At 36.3% G+C, this 21,205-nt stretch overlaps 1 protein-coding gene across 1 annotated transcript; it reads right to left on the bottom strand.

Annotated features, from left to right (window-relative positions):
* Nucleotides 1-302: 302 nt before the first annotated feature.
* Nucleotides 303-815, bottom strand: LOC145089611 (uncharacterized). The gene has a single exon (XM_079028027.1). The coding sequence runs from the start codon at nt 813-815 to the stop codon at nt 303-305; it is 513 nt and encodes a 170-aa protein (XP_078884153.1).
* Between the last annotated feature and the right edge of the window lie 20,390 nt (nt 816-21,205).

The raw sequence follows: 21,205 nt of genomic DNA, 5'->3' as shown, positions 1-21,205 counted from the left end.
TCTTGAATGTCAACAACGCGATGCAAATAATTTGTTGTTCCTGGTTGAAACTGAACGTGTCTGGGCTCTGTTGGGATATAGTGTGCAAAATTTTGCCCTTTATCTTCTACTACCATGTTATGCATTATGATACATGCATACATGATATATCGTAAAGTTTCTAAATCCAATGGTCGTGATGCATGTTCGACTATATGCCACTTCGCCTTCAGCACTCCAAAAGCACGTTCCACATCCTTACGTGCTCCTTCTTCTCTTCTCTTAAAAAATTTGTCTCGTTCTTCAACCGGGTGGCGGAATGCCTACACGAATGTGGAATACTGAGGATATATTCCATCTGTAAGGTAATACCCATATTTGTATTCGTTTCCATTCACCGTGAAAGGAGCATCCGGGGCTTTTCCATTCAAAAGATCGCCGAATATTGGCGACTGATCAAGAACGTTGACGTCGTTGTTGGAACCCGCAACCCCAAAAAATGCATGCCAAATCCATAAATCTTGAGAAGCGACAGCCTCTAACACCAAAGAAGGTGATCCGTGATGACCACTTGCGTATTGCCCTTTCCATGCTACCGGACAATTTTTCCATTTCCAGTGTGTGCAATCAGTGCTTCCGATCATTCCAGAAAACCCATGGCGTTCTTCATACGCCGCATACAATTCTTGCAAATCATGCAATGAAGGTTTCCGCAAATACACGTCACCAAAAGTTTCAATTACACCCCTTGACAATGTATACAAACTCTCTCTTGCAGTTCTTTCGGACATTCTCATATAGTCGTCCATGGTGTCGGGTGACTCCCCCATAGCCATTAAACGAATGGCCGCAGCACATTTCTGCAACGTTGTAAACCCGCGTCTACCTCTAGCATCATATCTTAATTGAAAAAATTCGTACCTAAACATAAATTAACTATAGTTTAAAAATATATTGCATATGTTGTAAAATTAAAGAAACATTTAGTACATTTTTATTTATTTTGTATAAAAATATAGTAAAGAAATGATACCGGCTTTCCAAGGCGTTGGCGATTTGTAAGAACACATCCCTACTCAAACGAAATCTTCTTTTGAAGTCCTTCGCCCCGTATACACAATTATCCGCAAAGTAATCGCGGTATAGATGTTCGTGTCATTCCTCGCGATTTCTGTTTAACATCGCACGTCTTGTTAGTAGCGGGGCTGAGTCTGGTTGTAGCAGGTCGGTAGTGTAATAATGATACATCATCCTAAAGAAAATATCGTCATCTGAATCATCGGACGAGTCGAAAGGATCCATATTTTTTTTTTGAAGATAATTGAAAGTATGTAGAGAGGAGAAGAGAAAGTGTGAAAATTTTAAAATAAAATAGGAGGTATTTATAGGATAATAAATTGTTTTTTTTAATAATTAATTTTTTTTTAAACTGTTGCACTCAAATGGTCAAAAGATCCGTTTCTTTCCGTCGCCACGCCAACGAGATGCGCCTTCAACGAGTTGCAACGAGCAGGGGGGCGGTGTTCCCCCCGTTACGCAGCCGTTGCGGTCGAGCCACGTCAGCCGCGTTGCTTCTCGTTGCTCCCATACCGAACACTCTTAAAGTTCTCCGCAAAGAGTTATCTAAGCGTTAAATATCAACGATATTGCTTTATAGTTTTTAGTATTAGAAAAAATAGTTGTAAGACTTGTGTACTACACATGTTTATTTAAAAAAATAAATATAAAGATCTAAACATTTAGTAAGTTTGAATTTATAAAAAAAAGTAAGGAAAAAAATATATTAAATTATTGAAATTGAAGTGCTTATTTCGTTTTTAATTTAAACAAATAATTTAAATAAATAAATAAATGAAATAATTGATCTTCAATTTAATAATTTTGAAATTAAAAGAAAAATTGTATTAATGAAATTAATACACATTTATTATTACATTTAAATATTATGTGGATTTAAATAAAATCGAAAACAGCATAAAATGATATGTAAAATAAATTAATTTAAAATAACCATAAAATGACATGTGAAAAAATAAATGAATGTGTGACGTAAAACAAAAAGATTATTTATTAAAATAGAAGTTCTATCATATATACAAAATAAACGTGTTTGCAATTTTATTGACCATTTAGCTTTGAATAAAACAAGCATAATATATATATATATATATATATATATATATATATATATATATATATATATATATATATATATATATATATATATATATAACTTTGTAACTAACACGATTAATAATGGCAGTTGGAAAAATATCTCATGAATGAAATGCAAAGACAATATTCAATAATACAAAGTAGCCTCACTTAAATGATTGATTGAAACAAGCAACCCACCACAAGTAAAAGACATTTAAGGTGACAAGGACCATTTAAAAAAACTTAACCAATGATCCTAACTTTTTTTACCTTATAGATTTGTAAGTTTTAATGAAAAGTTCATATATCTAAATTAGACGAATAATCATTTATAAAGACCTATATATATATATATCCAACAACACTAATAAATTAGACGAATAATCATTTATAAAGACCTATATATCCAACAACACTAATAAACCTTGACAAGGAAAACTTAATACAAATTTATATAAATAAATAAAGTAACTTGTATAATACAAGTTACTTTATGGGGTAATGAATTTTTATTAATTGTTTTAGATGTCTATTAGATTTTTTAAAATTAAATTATTTTATTTATTTATTTATTTATTTATTGTGTTCTATTGGCACAAGGAGAAATTAGTCGGGTGTAAAATTGATTTTCAAAAATGTGACCTGATAACTTGGTACCTCAGATGTCATGGCGGTCCAATCGGTAATATGATCAACACAATAGGTATATGGGCAGTTTGATCAACACAATATGTCTACATGGAAGTTTGGTCGACAATAACCCTTTTATGATCTTCTTCCTCACTGATCATCGTAATCCTTTTCACCTCTTTATATCTGATCGGGAGGAGACATAAAAAAAATCATATTGATTCGGAAAATGTTCTTTATTCTGTTGGAATAGAGGGAGTAGATTGAAGATTAAATGCAATGAACTGAAAGAACCCTAATTATGTTCCTAAACAACAACCGATTGATGTGTGAATTCATCTTATTTAATGAGAAACGTTATTGTAGTCTTATTTTAGTGGGAAGCGCTATTGCAAATTAACAAATCATGTTACTCAACATATCGATGGGAACAATTTAATTGTTGTGATGATAATAAGTAATACCAAAAATCAAGATCATAATTAGAAAATGATGGTGGTTTGGGGTTTATACCTTCTTCGACTTTGTTCTTAACGTGATTCTCTCTTTTCTCTTCGACGAAACACATCTGTGTTAACGAAGATCTAAAGAGAGACTTCTAAAACCCCCTAAATGGTATTGCTTCGTTCTTTATTAAGAAACATTCCTCCACTTGGATTTTAGGGTGTCTTTTGTTTGTGTTATTATTTTTCGGTTTCAAGTTATGAAATTATGAAATTTTATTTTTGGCAATTTAATAAGGTTCCCTCTAACCAGGTAAATGATATAAGATGTATCAACTATACATATAAATATGCATTTTGTGCTCTTAAAACATAAATAATATGTTATTGACCATTTAAACTAATTCATGAAAGTTCATTACACAACCATGACACTAACCCTTAGTTTATCAAATAGGTCTAAGAAAAACATCATTTTATGTAACCATTATTTTGCCAATTTTATAAAATGAAATTAATCTACCTTAACTATAAGAAATTATAGTTGTTATTAAAGTTTTAACTTCATAATAATTCACATCAAAATAATTATAAAAATAAAAAACGAAATAATTATAATACTAAATTACAAAATTATTCTAACTAGGGAAGAACCCCGCTATGCGAGTTGGGTACGCCAAAAAAATGGACATAATATGAAAATTTTATTGAGTTACATTGAACTGATTATATTAAACTGGTTTTGTAGTCCCAATCCCTTACAAAAGTTTCTTTAGTTGACCTTCAACATTTGACTATTATAGTCTTGTTACATATTCTTCGTTAAAGTAGGTATTTACTCTTATTCAAATGTTACATTCCATCCAAATAAGAATCATTCTTTATTTGTACAGATAAAAACTTTATTTATTCATATGTTTTTCCATTTTCTAAAAGTTGATTTAGAGCAAATGTGCAATGATCTGAAAACTCAAAACTTTTAGCATGACTACTATATATAAAAGACAAAATGAAAATAAAAGCGTATTTTTGTTTAATATTTGATGTTAATTGGAAACTGATTACTATCTTTAGTGATAAAATATGTCCCATTAAGCATACCAGTAAAAAGAAATGTGCAAAATTTCAAGAAATATATCATGTTATTTATACTTCCAAAAACCAATCACCAACTATAAAGTAATAATATTTTATCCTTAAGAATGGGAAATTCAAATTACAATATTACCATTCTCGCTAGCTTTGCAGGCATATCAACAGATTGAGGATGAGTATTTGTATAAAACACAAAATCAAACATAATTTAGATTCACACGTTAGCAAACATATTAATATACATCATAAAAGAAACATTGGTGGTTGTTACCATCAAAAAATTTCTCCTCTTTGTCTGTTGTGATACGTTTTTTATTTGTTGCACAATCTGATAAAGCAATTCATCATTAAACTTTTTTCTTTTGTTTAGTTCCACAACCAAAATATCAATAAAAAATAAAATTACAGAAAATTTCTATACCAACCTCCGTATTCAAGGTGAATTGAAACCACTTCGGTAAGCAAGAATTGGACAACCTCTTAATTTATTAAAAAATAAGAAGAAAAGTGGGATGAAGATGGAATATGATATGGACATTCTCAATGTGGCTGTTGTGAACCAACTATTGTCATCGGAATCTTCGGGTGCTAGAATCTTGAAATTTGAGTGTGAGCTTTTGGAAGACAGATCTTTTACTTGATGTAAATGCAACAATATTTTATCATTATATCCATGCAAGCCTTGAAACCAAAGGGCAAAACCGTTATAAAAATAGTAAATAATATTTTTTGTATTTGAGTGTATGGGATGAAGGCAATAATACCATTTTCCTAACAAAGAATAAGAGATCATCATCCTTCTGTTCTTTTGAATCCCTTCCACCTATGAAATATAAATCTAAGACATCATGCCAAAACTTTTGATCCATTTCAACATCTGAAGCATCTTACTCGTCTAGTACAACTTTTTCTATTAAGTTTGAATGTCTCTTCACCATACTCAACAAAGCATACCAATAAGAAATACATGAATTTTAGTAATCAGAATTTCGGACATCAAATTTGCATAAAGAAATTAAATCAGTTTTACAAAAGGATACGGAATAAAGAGTGAATTGTATGCTTATCTAAAAGGGGATTCCCCTTCATCACCAAGCATTTTATTATCTCTCTAAAGTTCAGAGCTTCAATAATGAATTCAATCTGAGATCACTATGTGAAAGACAATGTTGAAGGAAATCATGGGAATCCAAAGAAGAAAAGGATGATGACAAAAAAAGATGTTGAAAGTGCATTTTCTATAAATTAAAGTAGGATGTTGTGATAATAAAAGAAACCACATTGTTATTTCTTGTATTTAGCCCTACAATCTAAAAGTAAAAGAGAGCTGAGAGTATGCAAGAATATGTTTTGTACGGATTTTGAAGCTCTACTATCACCTCTCCTAAGCTAGCATCTCTATAGATTCTAGACCTGACATCCCTGCATCACCTATTAAATCAAAAGAGTAAAAAAACATGTAAGAATTTTTGTGAGTTCTTATTAAATATCTTTTAATTATTAAGAATATGTGATATTAGTTACATACCTACTGAAAGCCATGTGTAGAATCATTTAGGCTGATCCTTGAAATGATTCACCTGCCCAAAGGCCATTCAGTTCAACTCAAAACCTAATTTAGTGCAAAATTGAGAACAAATAAACAAATCCGATATTTAAAAAATGATTTAAAGAAATCTAACAAAAAAAATTCAAAATACAAACCCAACATAAAGTAAGATTGTCATTTACTTGAAATACTGGTGACAATAAACATTTCGTATTGTAAAATTTTAAAAACAATTCCAAAATCCGAAGCCAAATCCAAAATTTAGAAAAAAAAAATTTATTTTTTTACTAAAACATAACCAAAAACATAAGGAAAAAAGTAAAATATATTCCGATACAAAGGCATAAAAACCAACCATTCGAGACTTGATGGTCAGTAAATAGATAAAAATTATATCATTTCCAATTTTTCATATATGCACGATCATTTTTGTTTCGTTCTATTTTGGATTTTTCTTATAATAATTCAATAAAAGCGAAACTACGAATGAAAACAAATATAGCATACTAATAGAAGTTTATAAAGAAGTATGAACTCTAACAAAGAAAGTTGTTGTACCTTATCAGTTACAGAGGACAACTAGGAATGATCTAGAAAAAAATTTAGTTCTTGTTGTTGGATCATTTGAGAAGCTATTTGAACGATAAATCCATCACACATAAGTGGTAGGATCAGCAATTTGCAAAAAAAGGTATAAAATATCTCAAAAAAAAATATCAAGAAAAACAAAAACCCCATAAAAAATCTAGCCCCTTTAAACCCTAGTCCCTAATTGATACAACCGATTGTGAAGTGACCTACCGGGTCGGGTGTTCCTTATACGACTTGTATAGAAGATACGGTTAAATTGGAGTAATAGTCAAGAAAATTTTGATTACAAACACATAATGGAAATTTGAAATTGCCTTGTTTCATCTGAGTGATCACTGAAAGCAACATCTACCAACAACACTATATAAACCTAAATGAATGACTATTTAACTATTCGGCCTACTTAATACGTACAAAAGAACACAAAATAAACATATATTCAATAATCATTATGAATTTAAAGCTTACATTATCATATTCCAATATATTGTTGGGAAGGTAGAAGAACAACCTTATGAAACATATATAAACGAATGTGAATGCAAGAAAAAGAAAGAAAAAAAAAAAGAAAAATCAAATTACTTTCTAACAAATCTCACAATAGAATCCATGACCATGAGGATAGATTGGGTCATAAAATGAAAGCATACTCAAAGGTGAAAACCTGAGCTGGTTAATGTATTTTTTTTTAATTATAAAGTATATATCAGGTGGTTAGATGAATGACTAATTATTTGTCATTTTTTCAAGTATTATTTTAAAATAGAACCCACAGAAAAACAACAAAGAAGTAAGGGTATATTCTTCCAAAACACCAACCGATGAAAACTTTATGTACTCATCAAGTTTTCCTACCTGACCCACTTAGTTTATTTGTATCACATGCATCGATACGAAGACACATTACACTGAGAGATTAAATGATATGTAAATCATTAGTGTAAATGAATGTAAGGTCCGTTTATGCTTATGTTTCAGTATTGACAATGACATTTCAAAGTTTTAATATAAACAAAATACATTTCTTCAGAAATGCTTTGATAATATATTTATCATGTTTTCTAGGAACAAATTCTGCAATATTATTCTTTAAAAAGGATACCCTGATTTTCAAATAAGCATAAATAATTTTTTTAAAATGACCATGAGTTTGGGGATGTCACAGTTGGTATCAAAGCATTAGTTTAATCGAACTAGGAGTATGGATTTATTTCTAGACTTAAACTTAGAATGCTAAGCGATGATCGTGAGGAGTGTGTCTGTTATATTTTAGGTAGTACACCTGAATTGACACAAGCACTAGCTTAGTTTAGGATTAGATGCCTAAATTGCTTTTATGAGCTAAAAGATTTATGTTATAGCCTTATATGCTATTAGTTGATGGGATCCATGGTCTATTGTCGACCGGATCTGGAAATTTTTTGTGTTCAGATTTCTAAATGTTTAACTATGATATTAGAACTGACATGTAACTTTTCAGAGTAATAAGGAGGATCACGCATCTAAACCTTCTCTATCTTAAATTTCTTGTTTTATTGTTATGGTGTATGGAAAGTCATGATAAGGACTCGTACTAGACTGAGCAAATAGAGGAAATAAGAAACTTGATGATAGTGAATGATACCTGTCGGAAGATACCGTAAGAGAGGTATCTTGACTTTAGAATGTGTCTAATAAATAATGTGTCTAGTATGGGAGAAGTACACTTTCGATTTGCAGAAGGAAATTTTTTTGGTATAATCCACGAAGTTATCCTATCGTCTGGCATTTCCATCACCAGCCGAGTTGAAGTAGAATTGATGATTGAAGATACGCATGGAAGAAGTCCTAGTAGAGTCTAGGGAAATTTCTATGATTATTTGTACATATTCGTATGTGTTAAATTGTTTTGTGATAAGAACTTGGGGACTGCGAGACAATACTTGGGACGAGTATGAGTAGGTGTGAAAGGTAGTAGAGGCCTATACTAACGGAAGCACATGACTCACACCTGGATCAGGGAAAGTCTCAAGGTTACGAAGGCACTAATAATTGATTCTGTTTTGTTTATATTTGTCGTTACCATTGATTCGGTAATGACTAAAGAGGTTACTATTATTCTGACCCTGGTGGTAATATCAAATCGAGTCAGACTAGATGAGTATTTATGTGGTTCAAATAACCAAGATTGATGTAGCATCTGACTTAAGCCAGAAGATTGAAGTAAAAGATAATCGACGCGATCAATAGAAGTATCGTAATCGTTGTTAAAGTAAGAAGCGTGTAGCTATAAGTGCTACATGTGATTATATCACATTAGAACATAAAGCAAGGTATATTCCAAATCTGGAATCTAACTCTAAAAGACCTGATTCTAAGCATTGCATCATACAATGAGAGGTCATTAAAACATGATTCATCGGCCTGTTACGATAATCGAAGGAAAGAACTTATCTTAAGTCTGTTAAGAAGAAGAAGGAGTCACTAATAAGGATTGATTTTTTAACTCGAAGGTTACGATTGAAAATCTAATGTGATATAGAGAGCGGTTGTAAGATTAAGGACCGCCTGCAGTCAAGAAGTCCAAGAGTTAGATAATCATTCGAAGGAACATAGGAGTTACGGTTATGATATGTGCATATCACATATATATTTTACATCATATCTTAATATTATTATCTATATTTATGCTTATTACAGAAAAAAGGTACTTGTTATGTTTAATATCTATTATGAAGCATAAAAGACATTCTCAGAAGCAATATGGAAGCTGGAAGCAGGAATGAAGAGCTTAGGCAAGAAGAAGACACAAAAAGAATGTTTCTAGATAGCTTGACCCCTTGTCATTATCTTGGCCATATCTCATGACTCGTAACTCCGATTCACGTGATTCAAAATGATATGAAAACTAGACACAATTTCGGACAACTTTCGTATTTTAAGAAAATTCGGATTTCCAACCACCACCACGTGGTAAATGGAATCTTCGCGATTCTTGACGCTGGCTTAGGGAATACGGGATAAACACGAGGACCACGACGTGGTACCTTTACCATGTTATCCAAACATTATGACGAATTGGGGGACTTGGAGGTGACTTTCTAGAGAAGTATTGCGACAAAAAACCCTTCTAAGAACCCTTTGGGGTCGATTTTTTGAAGCCTGGAAGTCGATCGGAGCAAGGATTTGCATCTACACTTTCGTTTTGCTTAGTTTAATGATGTTTAGCTTAGTTTACCTTTTGTTTATGTGTTCATCAGCTGTGATTATGAGCTAAAACCTTTTATTTCGTTTAAATTAGATGAACTCTTGAAACTATGTGTTGATTTATTGTTTTATGGATTGATGAAGTTGGTTTTTGCTTTAAGTATTGTTTGATAAATCTAAACCTAGCTTGTTAAAGTTTCTATCTTTATTGCCTTGTCTCAAGTTTTGTGTAGTTAAACTGTAGTTAGTTGCATGAACTTGGTTTACCTAGTTTTTTATGACCATTAATTTGCTAGAGCAAGAGATTGACCATATCCTAGTATAGGTGATAAGTTAGTTGCTTAATTGTGTTAGAGAGCAGTATTTGATCATAATATTTGCTCAATTACTAGACTTGGCCGAAGAATAGTAGTCTGTAGATTATATCATTTAGAGTCCAAATTACCATTAAAATCAATTTAGTGTCCTTAACTTGCATGATCATTGGGGTTAAAGTTGTTAAATTGACTTATGCTAGTTAGTCTGACCATGATGACTAGTAACTATTATTTGGTAACTAGCGGAATTAATACATTGTCTTGAAATCAACCATAAGAAACAAGAGGGATTCGAAGCTAAACGAAAGTATCCATTATTCTTTATTTGAAATCGTTTTTCTAGTTGTTTACTTTAGTAATTAGTTTGTTATTTTAATTTAAGTTTTTCTGAACTTGTAAAATCAGATAAACCCCCCCCCCCCCCCATTTTAGTTGTTTTTCTTAGTTTAGCTTTTAGTAGTTATTTTATTAATTAAATATCATTCCTGTGATCGACACCCGACTTACCTAAACTATTCTATAATTCGACTAGGTACACTGCATAGGTACATTCTAACTAGTTAAGTTCATTAGGTTGTAAATTTAAAATTGGATAGGTATAATTTGTGCCCATCAGGTTATTACCTAGGATGAAAAGATAACATATGGAGTCATTCTACAAGCCCCGTCTCGTTGATGATTCCGGGATGTAATCATCCTAAGGGGATATAATTGTAAAGCTCGCAGATTCGGGCTAGTCAGTTTAGAGACAATAAGCGTTAAAAATGACTTTTTGATAGAAGATTATTTAGAATAAATAACCTTAACCAAGCTATAGTATATGTCACATGGATTCTGTACATATAAAGAACGCTGAAATCTCACTTATTACGAAGAAGTTATGACCCGTCGAAGTGTTACGACTAAACCGGCACAACACCGCGTAACGTAAAAAGTGAATTCTTGATAAACTACTTTTTAGCCTTATGGATCTAAACTAAAGTCGTAGTATATGTTAAACTGAGAACGTACATAAAAAGAACGTCCAAATCTGACTTCGTATGAGGAAGTTATGATTTTTCTAAGATTTAGCATAGCAGTGCACAGCCCGGAAATCGAATTTTAGATCGATTAATAATTATCCAACACAATCTAAACTAGAATTGAAGATCTCATTAATAGGAACACAACGATATAAAGACAGACGAAAACAGACGTCGGATGACAAAGTTATGAATTATTAACGGACTTTACCTGTCTAAGCCTGTTAAAATATAATTTTAAAAATAAATTCATAATTAGCTGACGAAGTCTAAAGGAAAGTTGTAGATCTCGTCGCTACGTATGCATGGATATAAAGAACGTAAAAAACAGAGCTCGTATGCGAAAGTTACGGATTTTAGAAAATAACTAGTTTTTGGAGTCATTTGCGAGTGACACGTGGCACAATCCTGACCACTGCTTTTTCCCCATGCCTTGCCACCAGATGGTGACACTTGGCACACCAACACATTTTCTTATCCTATAAATAGAGGCGCAAATCTCTCATTTCTTCACACCATTCTTATCCCACTCTTTCCCAATACCCCCAAACCCCCTCTATTCATTAGCACTTCCCAAGTGTTAGAGGCGAGTCCCGGATTGCTAGAAGACTCTGATAAGAGGATCTTTCAGCTCAGAAGTTCTGCTCGCGTAGAGGCCGATTATTCGCTAAACTCCATTGTAAGTGAGTTATGCTTACCCTACTTTAAGTATAACTTATGTTTAAGTTCATTATCGTTATTATGAACTTGTAAACAATATATGTAAGTATTATAAAATATACAAAGTGTTATTATAATACCTTTTAACTTCTCGCGGTACATGGAATCAAGTTTGAAGGGACACATAGGGTTGTTGGATTTTAGAACAACTTAAATGCCAAAATGGTCATGCCCTCCGATGTTTCATGTCTGGCCCGTATCTGTACATAGTTGTTGAAAAGTATTGTTTAACATTTATAAAACAATATCGCTCGTAGACCTTGAGTTAATTAGTCACAATAAATATTAGACTAAACTTAGTGATAATAATGCTACGTTTCGTCGAAGGAAAAGACGATTGTTAGAAGCGAAGCGCTGTTTGAATTTCAAGTCATCACTTTAACAAGTGAGTGCATAGTTACTTTCATCTTACAAATAGGCATGAAGTATTTAATATAATCTACATGCTATGTGTGCATATTATCTGTGTTCTTGATATCTATGTTGGATTAACGATTTATGCATGTTTTACATGATTTAAAATGTATATGTATTTTTATACCTATAAATATATTGGGTAAAGATGGGTAGAAGAGTAATGAGAGATAGTTGATGATAGAAAGGTAATGATAACTAGGTGATGATAGATATGGGATGATAAATAGGTGATGTGAGATGAGAGATGATTAGGAGATGACATGACCTTAACCTGCGATGTTGCGATGTAGTCATATACCAGAGTATAGATGGCGACCACTAACTAAGTCATGTGGAAACACTGGTAGGACCATAACCTATAGGTGATGAATTATGAGTTTAGGCGATGTTGTAACTACGTATTCATGCGATGATACTCTAACCCTTGTTAGACACGTACTGGGGGAGTAATCCCCGAAACAATACTGTCTATGCGATGTAGGCGATGATCCTTAGGAAAAGAGCCTTGGCAGCTATGGACTTAGTGTCTATTAGATAAATATTGGCATCAATGAATTTCGACATTGGCAGCTATGGACTTAGTGCCTAACAGATAACATCGCAAGCTATGGACTTAGTGCTTGTTATATAAACCCTGGCAACGATGGACTTCATGCCTATTCCTTAGGACAATCCTTAGGAATAAATATTGAGAAATAGATGATTCTTAAGGAGGATACTTAAGAATAACGAATATAATGAGGATGTGTAATTGGGTTAATTGTTTGATGATGAAACATAATAACTTTATTATTATGGGTTGAAAACCCAATGTACTCACCAGGTTTCCCAAGACCACTCAGTTTATTTGTATCACATGTATCGATACGAAGACACATTACACTAGGAGATTAAAGGAGATGTAAATCACTAGTGTAAATTGTCACACTCCCAAACCGAATTGGCGGAAATATTCGGGGGTGGAGGACATCATGTACAGTATCATAACGATGCATAATAGTAAAAACAAGCAACAACATCCATTGCATTAATAGAATAGTTAAATACATGTGTGTTCTTTTGTAAGTTTAAATGACACCAAAAATGTACAATCAAAATAAAGACGAGTCTTGGGTCCACTCCGTCCTTCAAAAGCTGCATGAGTGTGTCTGTCTTACTGGTTCCCTGAGAATACAAGTTATTTTGAAAGAGAGTATCAGCATAAAATGCTGGTGAGTTCATAAGTATTTAGTGTCATTTAGTAATTAAAGACTTCGAAATGTTTGTACTGAAACCTTGAAAATTTTATAAAGTTTTCCAAGAAAATCCTATATTTCCTGCTTATAAAATAATGTAGCCTTCAACCCGTGGCTCGAAAGTTCTACATGTTTGTTTTTGTATGAAAATGTAATGTTTACATATGTACTTGTAATAGTAGGGAAAATATAGTAATACTCTGTTATTGTATCAAAGTGTGTTTCTTCCCATTTATTCCTATCATTTACTAGGATAATAGCGTTTTCTACCTCAACAGTGACACTGCTGACTATGAAATGATAAAAATGAAGACTCAAGGTCATATTAAATGTACCATACTCCTTGGTGAGTCTTATTGCCTTTAATTTCAAGTTGGTTAATTAAAGGTTTAGATGTGAATTAGTTTGTAACCATGCTAATCGACGACTGAATACTTGATGACCTTCTGGCGTCAAAAAATAGTAAGGTGACATTTTGTCACCCCTTGGCCTTACCGGCTGGGACTGTAGCTAGCAGTCGGGGTGTGGGAGTGTCTATCCCGTATAGATCTATAAACACGATGTCCGCTCTCCCTCCAGGAGACTCTGGTTACAATGTGATACAACAATGTATTGTTGTATCATGAAATAGTATTCCACATTCTAGTTATCGTATTCTAGTGTTTGTATAGTAAGTTATAGTGTATTAATGTTCTCTCTGGACTAGTATATAGTATGGTATCTTGTATAGTATAGTGTATGTTCTCTTAGTTTCTCACCATAGTATGTTCTTTATGTTTCTCATAATAGTAAGTTTGTATCGTCGCATAAGTGAACTGACTCTTGTATGTTTCATTGTACTAGTAATAGTGAGTAGTAATCTCTTAAACTATACCTATTATAGTTTACTAGTAATGTTGTTTGAATAACTGCTTGCGTATTGAACTGAAATAAAAGCTTTTACATCTATATACATATACATAATATATATATAACTAAGGTTCAAACGACACTCGGACAAAAAACCGAATACTCTAAGTCCACAACCAAACAAGAAACAGGAAATAGAGCGGGTTATCAGTCCTAAGTCCTTCAATCTTACTTATATAACTATATCTATATAGACATGTTTTTGGACAATATAAGTAAAAGAGTTTGAATAAATAGTTTTTGTTTGAAAAGAATTTGATAAAGATGTTTTGAAATAGATGTTTGATAACACAATTTGAAAGTATAAGAAGTTCTATTTGTTTATTCTAGTTATTAATCACATGTGATTGATAAAATAACTACAATGTTTCAACTTGTATCCCCCCCCCCCCCCAGTAAAAGCATGTAAAATCATTTAAAAGGTTGATTAAGGGGGTATGAACTCACTTGTAGTGTGTAACTCGAATGAAAGATCGATATAGGATTGTTGGGTGTCAATTGGAGTCTTGAGCACAAACGAATCCTATTTAACATATAATTACACCTATATGAATACATTTAATGTATATAACCACTAATGGTGATAGGGACACGCCTTAGGGACATAAAAACACTTAGAATTAAGTGTTACCAACACCTATGGTTGCACATATGGGGTGTATGGCCCTATATTGGAGTGTAAGGCCACAAAATCGTGGGTTTTATGTATGTGCAGCCAGTGTGTGCGGTTACACATGGTGTGTACGGCCGTACACATGGTGTGTGAGGCCGTACACACTTGAAGATCATATGAAATGGCGTTTTTCATGCATAACTTCAAGGATCCTTAGCTTATATCAAGCTATTGCAAGTGTATACCCGATTTAGTGGCTTAAAAGTGTAGTTAAAGTCCAAAAAGGTAGTGTGTGTTCTTGGTGCTTTTGAAGATTTAACACCAAATAGGTGTTTTCATGGATCAAATCAAAGGTAAAGGCTAGTTAAGGCCTTGTATTAACGAATCAAGGAAGCAACACTTATTTGATTTGAAGATTTGAAGAGAAATATGGATGATACTTGAGAGAAAACGAGTTCTAGTCTTGAAGAAGGTTGAAAAAGTGTTCAAATGACTACGTATCATATAGGGTCAGTGTGCGGTTGGGGTGGGTGTGCGGTTGGGATAGGTGTGCGGCCGCAGACACCTTGTGTTGGTGTGTTTGGCTCAATTGCAATGTGCTAGACTCACAAATACTCATCCCAAGACCCATACCTAGAATATACTAGGGTTAGAACACTCAAATAGACCATAAATTGTGCTAAAAGATAGCAAACCGAGTCTAACTTTGATAGATTTGAATAAGTGTACAAAGTAGAAATTTCGGGTTGTCACATAAATGAATGTAAGGTTTGTTAATTCTTATGTTTTTGTATTGACAATGACATCCCAAAGTTTTAATATAAACAAAATTCATTTCTTTGGAAATGCTTTGATAATATATTTATCATGTTTTCTGGGAACAAATTCCGCAATATTATTCTTTAAAAGAACACTCTGATTTTCAAATAAGCATAAATAAAGTTTTTAAAATGACTGTGAATTTGGGGATGTCACATATAGGGAATTGAGGTTTGGGTATGCCAAAATTTAGTTCAGGATTTAGGCAAGACAGGATTGCAGAGCAAGTTGCCATCAGATGTATGTGGACAAGAATCCAAGAGTCGTCTTCGCAAAAAGAAGCTATTGGACAAGGGGGTCGTTGTAGCCAGTGGTTCCTTTTCGGAAGCATCGAGGAATAGATTAAGAGGCATTTGGGTCGCTCCGTTTAAGTATCGGTTATTGAAAGATTTTTCAGCTTGTTATATAGCTTGATATCTATAGTCTAGGATGGGCAATTGCTGATCGGTCGATTAGTTTCAGAGTTTGGTATATTTAGTTCCATATGGGTTTATTCAGTAGTATATCGGGTCATGGGATTCACTTTCTATGCATCCTCCATCGTTGGTCATTTTGTTCATCATCTATAAGGTGGAGGTTGTAACACCTAAATTTTTGAAGGCCAAGAAAGGAAAGAAAACCCTAACTTTAAGGGGAGACTCGGCGAGTCCGAGAGGGATCCGGGTCGAGGAGTAAGTGACCGACTCGGCGAGTCGGCCAAGGGGACTCGGCGATTCTGGTCTGTGCGAGGAAAACCCTAAATTCGGGACTTGGAGCCTATTTAAACATCTCATTCTCTCCCCTAGGGTTCCTTTACTGCCTCTTTCACCCAGAACATTGAACCCTAAGCCCCATTGTTGCCCATTTAAGCTTCCAAGCCATTTTTGAGTGATTTGAAGGAAGAAGAAGAAAGGGAATCATTGAAGCTTCAAGGATTGGCCATAGATCTGAAGATTGGGGAAACTTTATGAGTTATTGAAGGTATTAAGTCATTTCCCTCCTTTAGATCTATTATGGTTGTGAGTTTTGGGGGCTTTTAGCCATGATTAGCTACCCCTTTTGAGTTAGAAGCCAGATCTGAAGTTGCTACTTCGGATCTAAGCATATTATGGTCTTGAGAAGCATAAAGTATCTGCCCTTGAGTTGATTATGGAGCCTCTTTGCCTTAAACCATAGTTTATGGTGTATTTTGCCTAGATCTCCTTCCCTACACGTAAAGTTTGCAACTTTACATGAGGAATAGGCTTGGGAAGGGTAGATCTACAGTTTGGAGTCCATGCATGACTCAAAAGTCCTTTGCATGTATGGAGATCTGAATGGACTCGGCGAGTCCTTTGAGTGGACTCGGCGAGTAGCATGAAGATTTGGAGGAACTCGACGAGTGGGATGAACAGCTCGTCGAGTCAGATGAAGTTGGGTAGGAACTCGGCGAGTTGCTTGAACAACTCGACGAGTCTATTGAAGGTTGTCCTGGACTCGGCGAGTCTGTTCTTGGACTCGGCGAGTCAGGTCGCGAAACCCCCAAACCCTCCGAATTGAGACTCGAATCAGTGAGTCGAATGGAGACTCGGTGAGTTGGACAAGTCAGGACTCGGAAATCGGTAGACTCAACGAGTCATGGACTGACTCGGTGAGTCGAGGCGCGAATGGAAGGACTCTGAACATATGAACTCGGCGAGTCAATAGGGTGACTCGGCGAGTAGGGTTGACCTGGAAGGTCGACTTTGACCAGGACTTTGACTTTGACCAGAGTTGACTTGGTTGTCTTTCGGGGGTCAGTTAGACTCGGTGTTGCATTGATATTGGTAGCTCCGGGAGCGAGTGGAGCAGGAGTTCAGAGAGTTGTCGGGCAGTAGCTAGTGGGTTCATCAGCAAGTTCAGCCAGTGCAGGTGAGTTTCCCTTTGTATGAATGGGTCTACAGCCACAATGCCGACCCATGTAGTTATGAGTAGAAGACCCGAGGGTTAGCCCTAGGCACAGTATGCTAGTATGATATTCAGGACGAGGTCCAACGATAGCGGGCGGGTGCCCAAGGAATGGTTTATGTGATAATTTATACTTGTTGTCTGTGTGATACTTGTATATGCCTGGTAGGGAGGTGAGTGTGGGCGAGGTCCCGTATCTCACCAATAGCAGAGTGTGGATGGTGTTCCACATCTCATTAGCGGCAGATCAGGGGCAAGGCCCAAGTTAGGGAAAGAGTGAGTGTGGGATGGGCCCATATCTCACAATCAGTAGGAGTATGGACGGGGTTCCATGACTCATCAGTAGGAGTATGGACAAGCGAGGCCTTAGGACTAGATTTGTTAGTATGTGTTTAACTTATGTGATGTGATATGTTTATGTGCTATTATATGTTAGCGGGCGAGGCCCGAGGTAGGGGGCGAGGCCCAGGTTAGCGGGCGTGGCCCAGTATGTGCAGTATGTGGTTATGCATGGTATGTGGTAGGGTGGGGAACTCACTAAGCTTCGTGCTTACGGTTTTCAGTTTTGGTTTCAGCTACTTCCGTTAGCGGAGGGAAGAGCTTGGGGTGATCACATGGCACACACCATAGATTAGACAGCCTGGGAATGTTTTACTCTGATAACGAACACGTGTTTTGGAAACTAATACTCTGATTATGTTTTGAATCGGTAATTTTGCTTTAAGTAATGTCATATTAAAAGAAATTTTTAGTCTTGAATTTTGGGACGTTACAAGTTGGTATTAGAGCCTTGGTTTGAGGGATTCGGGCATACTCTCGGGTGTGCCTGAACTCAAACTAAGGGGTCGGATAAAAAGTTTTCAAAAAAATGAAAAGACAGTTTTGTAAAAAGAATTTTGAGAACGAAAAACAGTTTTAGAAAAGCAAAAGAATTCGGAAAGAAAAGAACTTTGAAAAGAGAAAAGGGGTGTGGTGCATGCAATCAACCAAGCTCAAGTAAGTACCCCAAAATACCCATACAAGTTTATGTTATGATTATCAGTTGATAGAACAACATGCTAGATTAGGACTAAGGATCTTGGGATGATGCCTTATGTGCCTATTATATGTATTTTGAGCTGCATGATAGTGCTGATTAGACAGTAGTAGGATAGCCTGTTTAGGTTATGCCTGAGTTTATGATTTTGTGTGGGTCTATGAGTTTGTGTTGCATGCTAGTTCAGTTTCTTGCTATGTGGATAGGATTGCTTGAGTATGATGTAGTTAGATTTTCCCTTGTCTGAATGCTGCTTGCTTTGTGCATTGTGGGATTATGAGTGATGGGAGTTAGCCATTAGGTGGATACGTCACGTCACATGTGATCAGGTTTGAATAATCTCAGAGTGCCAGATTTGGCCCTATTTCGCAGCTCTTGTCTGAGTCCAACCGTTGTAAGGACGAGTCTTTTACTCGAAGAATTATCTGAGCCTCGTCACATGTGATGGTATCCAGGTAATGGCTAATCGGCATCACAAGGTGACCTTCAGCAGCCGAGGACTGGTTTGAGCTGAGTCAGAGGTTTCCCTAGGGTAAGCCTAGGATGAGATAGTGATGGGAGTAGTAGTAGTGGATAAGGGACCTGGTGGAGTCAAAGCAATTCCTGAGGAAAGTACGGATAGATGTGGAAGGTAGTATGGGCCCGTACTACTAAAAGCATAGGATCCGTACTCTATTCAGGAAAGGCCAAGACAAGACCGGGAACCTAGTAGGGAGTGTGTTTGGTCTCGCAACAGTGATGAGTATTCTGATAGTGGTTGTGGTATATTTTCAGTATGGTGACATTGCGAGAGAGACCAGCGAGCGGATCAGGCGCCAGAGAGGGATCAGGCTCAGGTTTAGGAGTCGAGCAGCTCGAGGAGCGAATGAGGGAGTTGATATCCGCCGAGGTTATGCGAAGTATTCTAGATCAGACTCTTGTGATCTTTGGCACAGTCAAGGAGGGTATATTGGAGGTTTCGGATGAGAGGCTGGGAGCCTTCCGTACTGAGATGATGGCATTGATGGGAGCGTGTACCTTGACATTTTGAGAGTTCAGGGCTTGCGGGGCACCAGATTATCATGGGGCTAAGGACCCCATCGCTAGCAGCAGATGGTTGACTGATGTTGCCAATGCGTTCTGTACGAGCCGGTGTCCTGAGGGGGACAAGGTCAGACTTGCTTCCTGTCTTTTGAAGGACAGAGCGAGGGACTGGTGGGAGGACATTGGTCATGCTTTGGGGGATGATGCCGCGTTGGACGTGATGACTTGGAGCGATTTCTCGGCCAGGTTCAGGGTGGAGTTTTCGCTGATTATTGAGGTGCAGCAGTTGGCACGGGTGTTTCAGGATTTGACGCAGACCATTGAGACTGTGGCAGAGATCACCGCCAAGTTCAGGGAGAGGGCTCTTCTTGTACCGCAGTATGTCGCGGATGAGGAGATGAAGAAGGCTCGATACCATGAGATGTTGAGGGATGACATCAGGGAGTTCGTAAGCAGATCCAGCTGTAAGACGCTGGAAGATATGATTTCTCGGGCTAGAGAGAGGGAAATTGATTTGGAGCAGATCCGGAAGAGGAAGCCGGATGAGGTTCAGGTAGCTGCAGGTTCGGGCAAAAGGCCCAAGGGATCGGATTCAAGGTCGAGGGATTATTAGGACTGCAGTCGGTGCGGGAAGTGTGGCAGGGCGCACGGGGGCGCGTGCAGGAGTGGTAGCGGTGGTGAGTTTGGCTGTTTTAAGTGCAGTCGAACTGGTCATTTCAGCAGGGATTGTACTGTTACCACCTCACAGGGATCAGACTTGTTATGTTTTCACTGCAATCAGCGGGGCCACAAGAAAAAAGTGCCCCAATTTGTTTTCAGCAGGACGGGTGATGGCACCTGCCCCTACAACTTTAAGGATCACAGACGGCCGTCAGGGCCATGCAGAGGCGCCTGCGGTAGGAGGCAGAGCTCTTCAGATGACCACCTTGGAGGCATGATCAGCACCGGACGTTGCAGGTATGCAATTTCCGTTTTCAGTTCTTTTATTTGTGCATGATTATATTGTTATGGTTCTGCATCATTATCAGTATGAGTATTATATTTTTGAGCGGTTGATTGTGATCGAGTTATATGCCATCTGCATACCTTGGATATTCGAATGGTAGTTAGGGGATGTGCCCTATTGGAGAAGGTTACATAGGATGCAGTAACTGTAGCATGCTTGGGAGGGACTTGGTATGTCTTGCTAGATCAGAGTTGTATAGTGTTAGAGATGGATTGGTTAGATCCCTAGCTATGGTAAGCTTGGGTTCCTCAGCAGATTGATTATGGAATGGTAGCAAGGATTGGGATTTCTTTTTGGGTATTGAGCAGCAAGGGGTAAGCAGGATCGAAGTGGGGGAGAATCCTCCGAGTGTGCAAAGGTAGGAGCACGCAGACCTAGAGTGAGTGCGCGACCTCCGAGAAGGAAAAGAAGTAGTTTAGCGTTTGATGGATTGAGGATTTCAGGGTTGGGAGTTTGAGAAACTCCCCATCAGCTAGTGCGTGTGATGGTAATGGTTAGTACGTGGTTGGGAATTCAGGTTGTGGATCGCTCGTAGGACTTGAGGGAGTCGGAA

The sequence above is a fragment of the Lactuca serriola genome, chromosome 2 (assembly GCF_051521515.1).
Source record: "Lactuca serriola cultivar US96UC23 chromosome 2, Lser_US96UC23_V15, whole genome shotgun sequence".
NCBI lineage: Eukaryota > Viridiplantae > Streptophyta > Magnoliopsida > Asterales > Asteraceae > Lactuca > Lactuca serriola.
This window is presented reverse-complemented; position numbering and strand designations above follow the sequence as displayed.

Bases quoted from the DNA above. Each gene is read 5' to 3' on its own strand.
- LOC145089611 (XM_079028027.1), bottom strand. From the start codon at position 815: ATGGCTATGGGGGAGTCACCCGACACCATGGACGACTATATGAGAATG.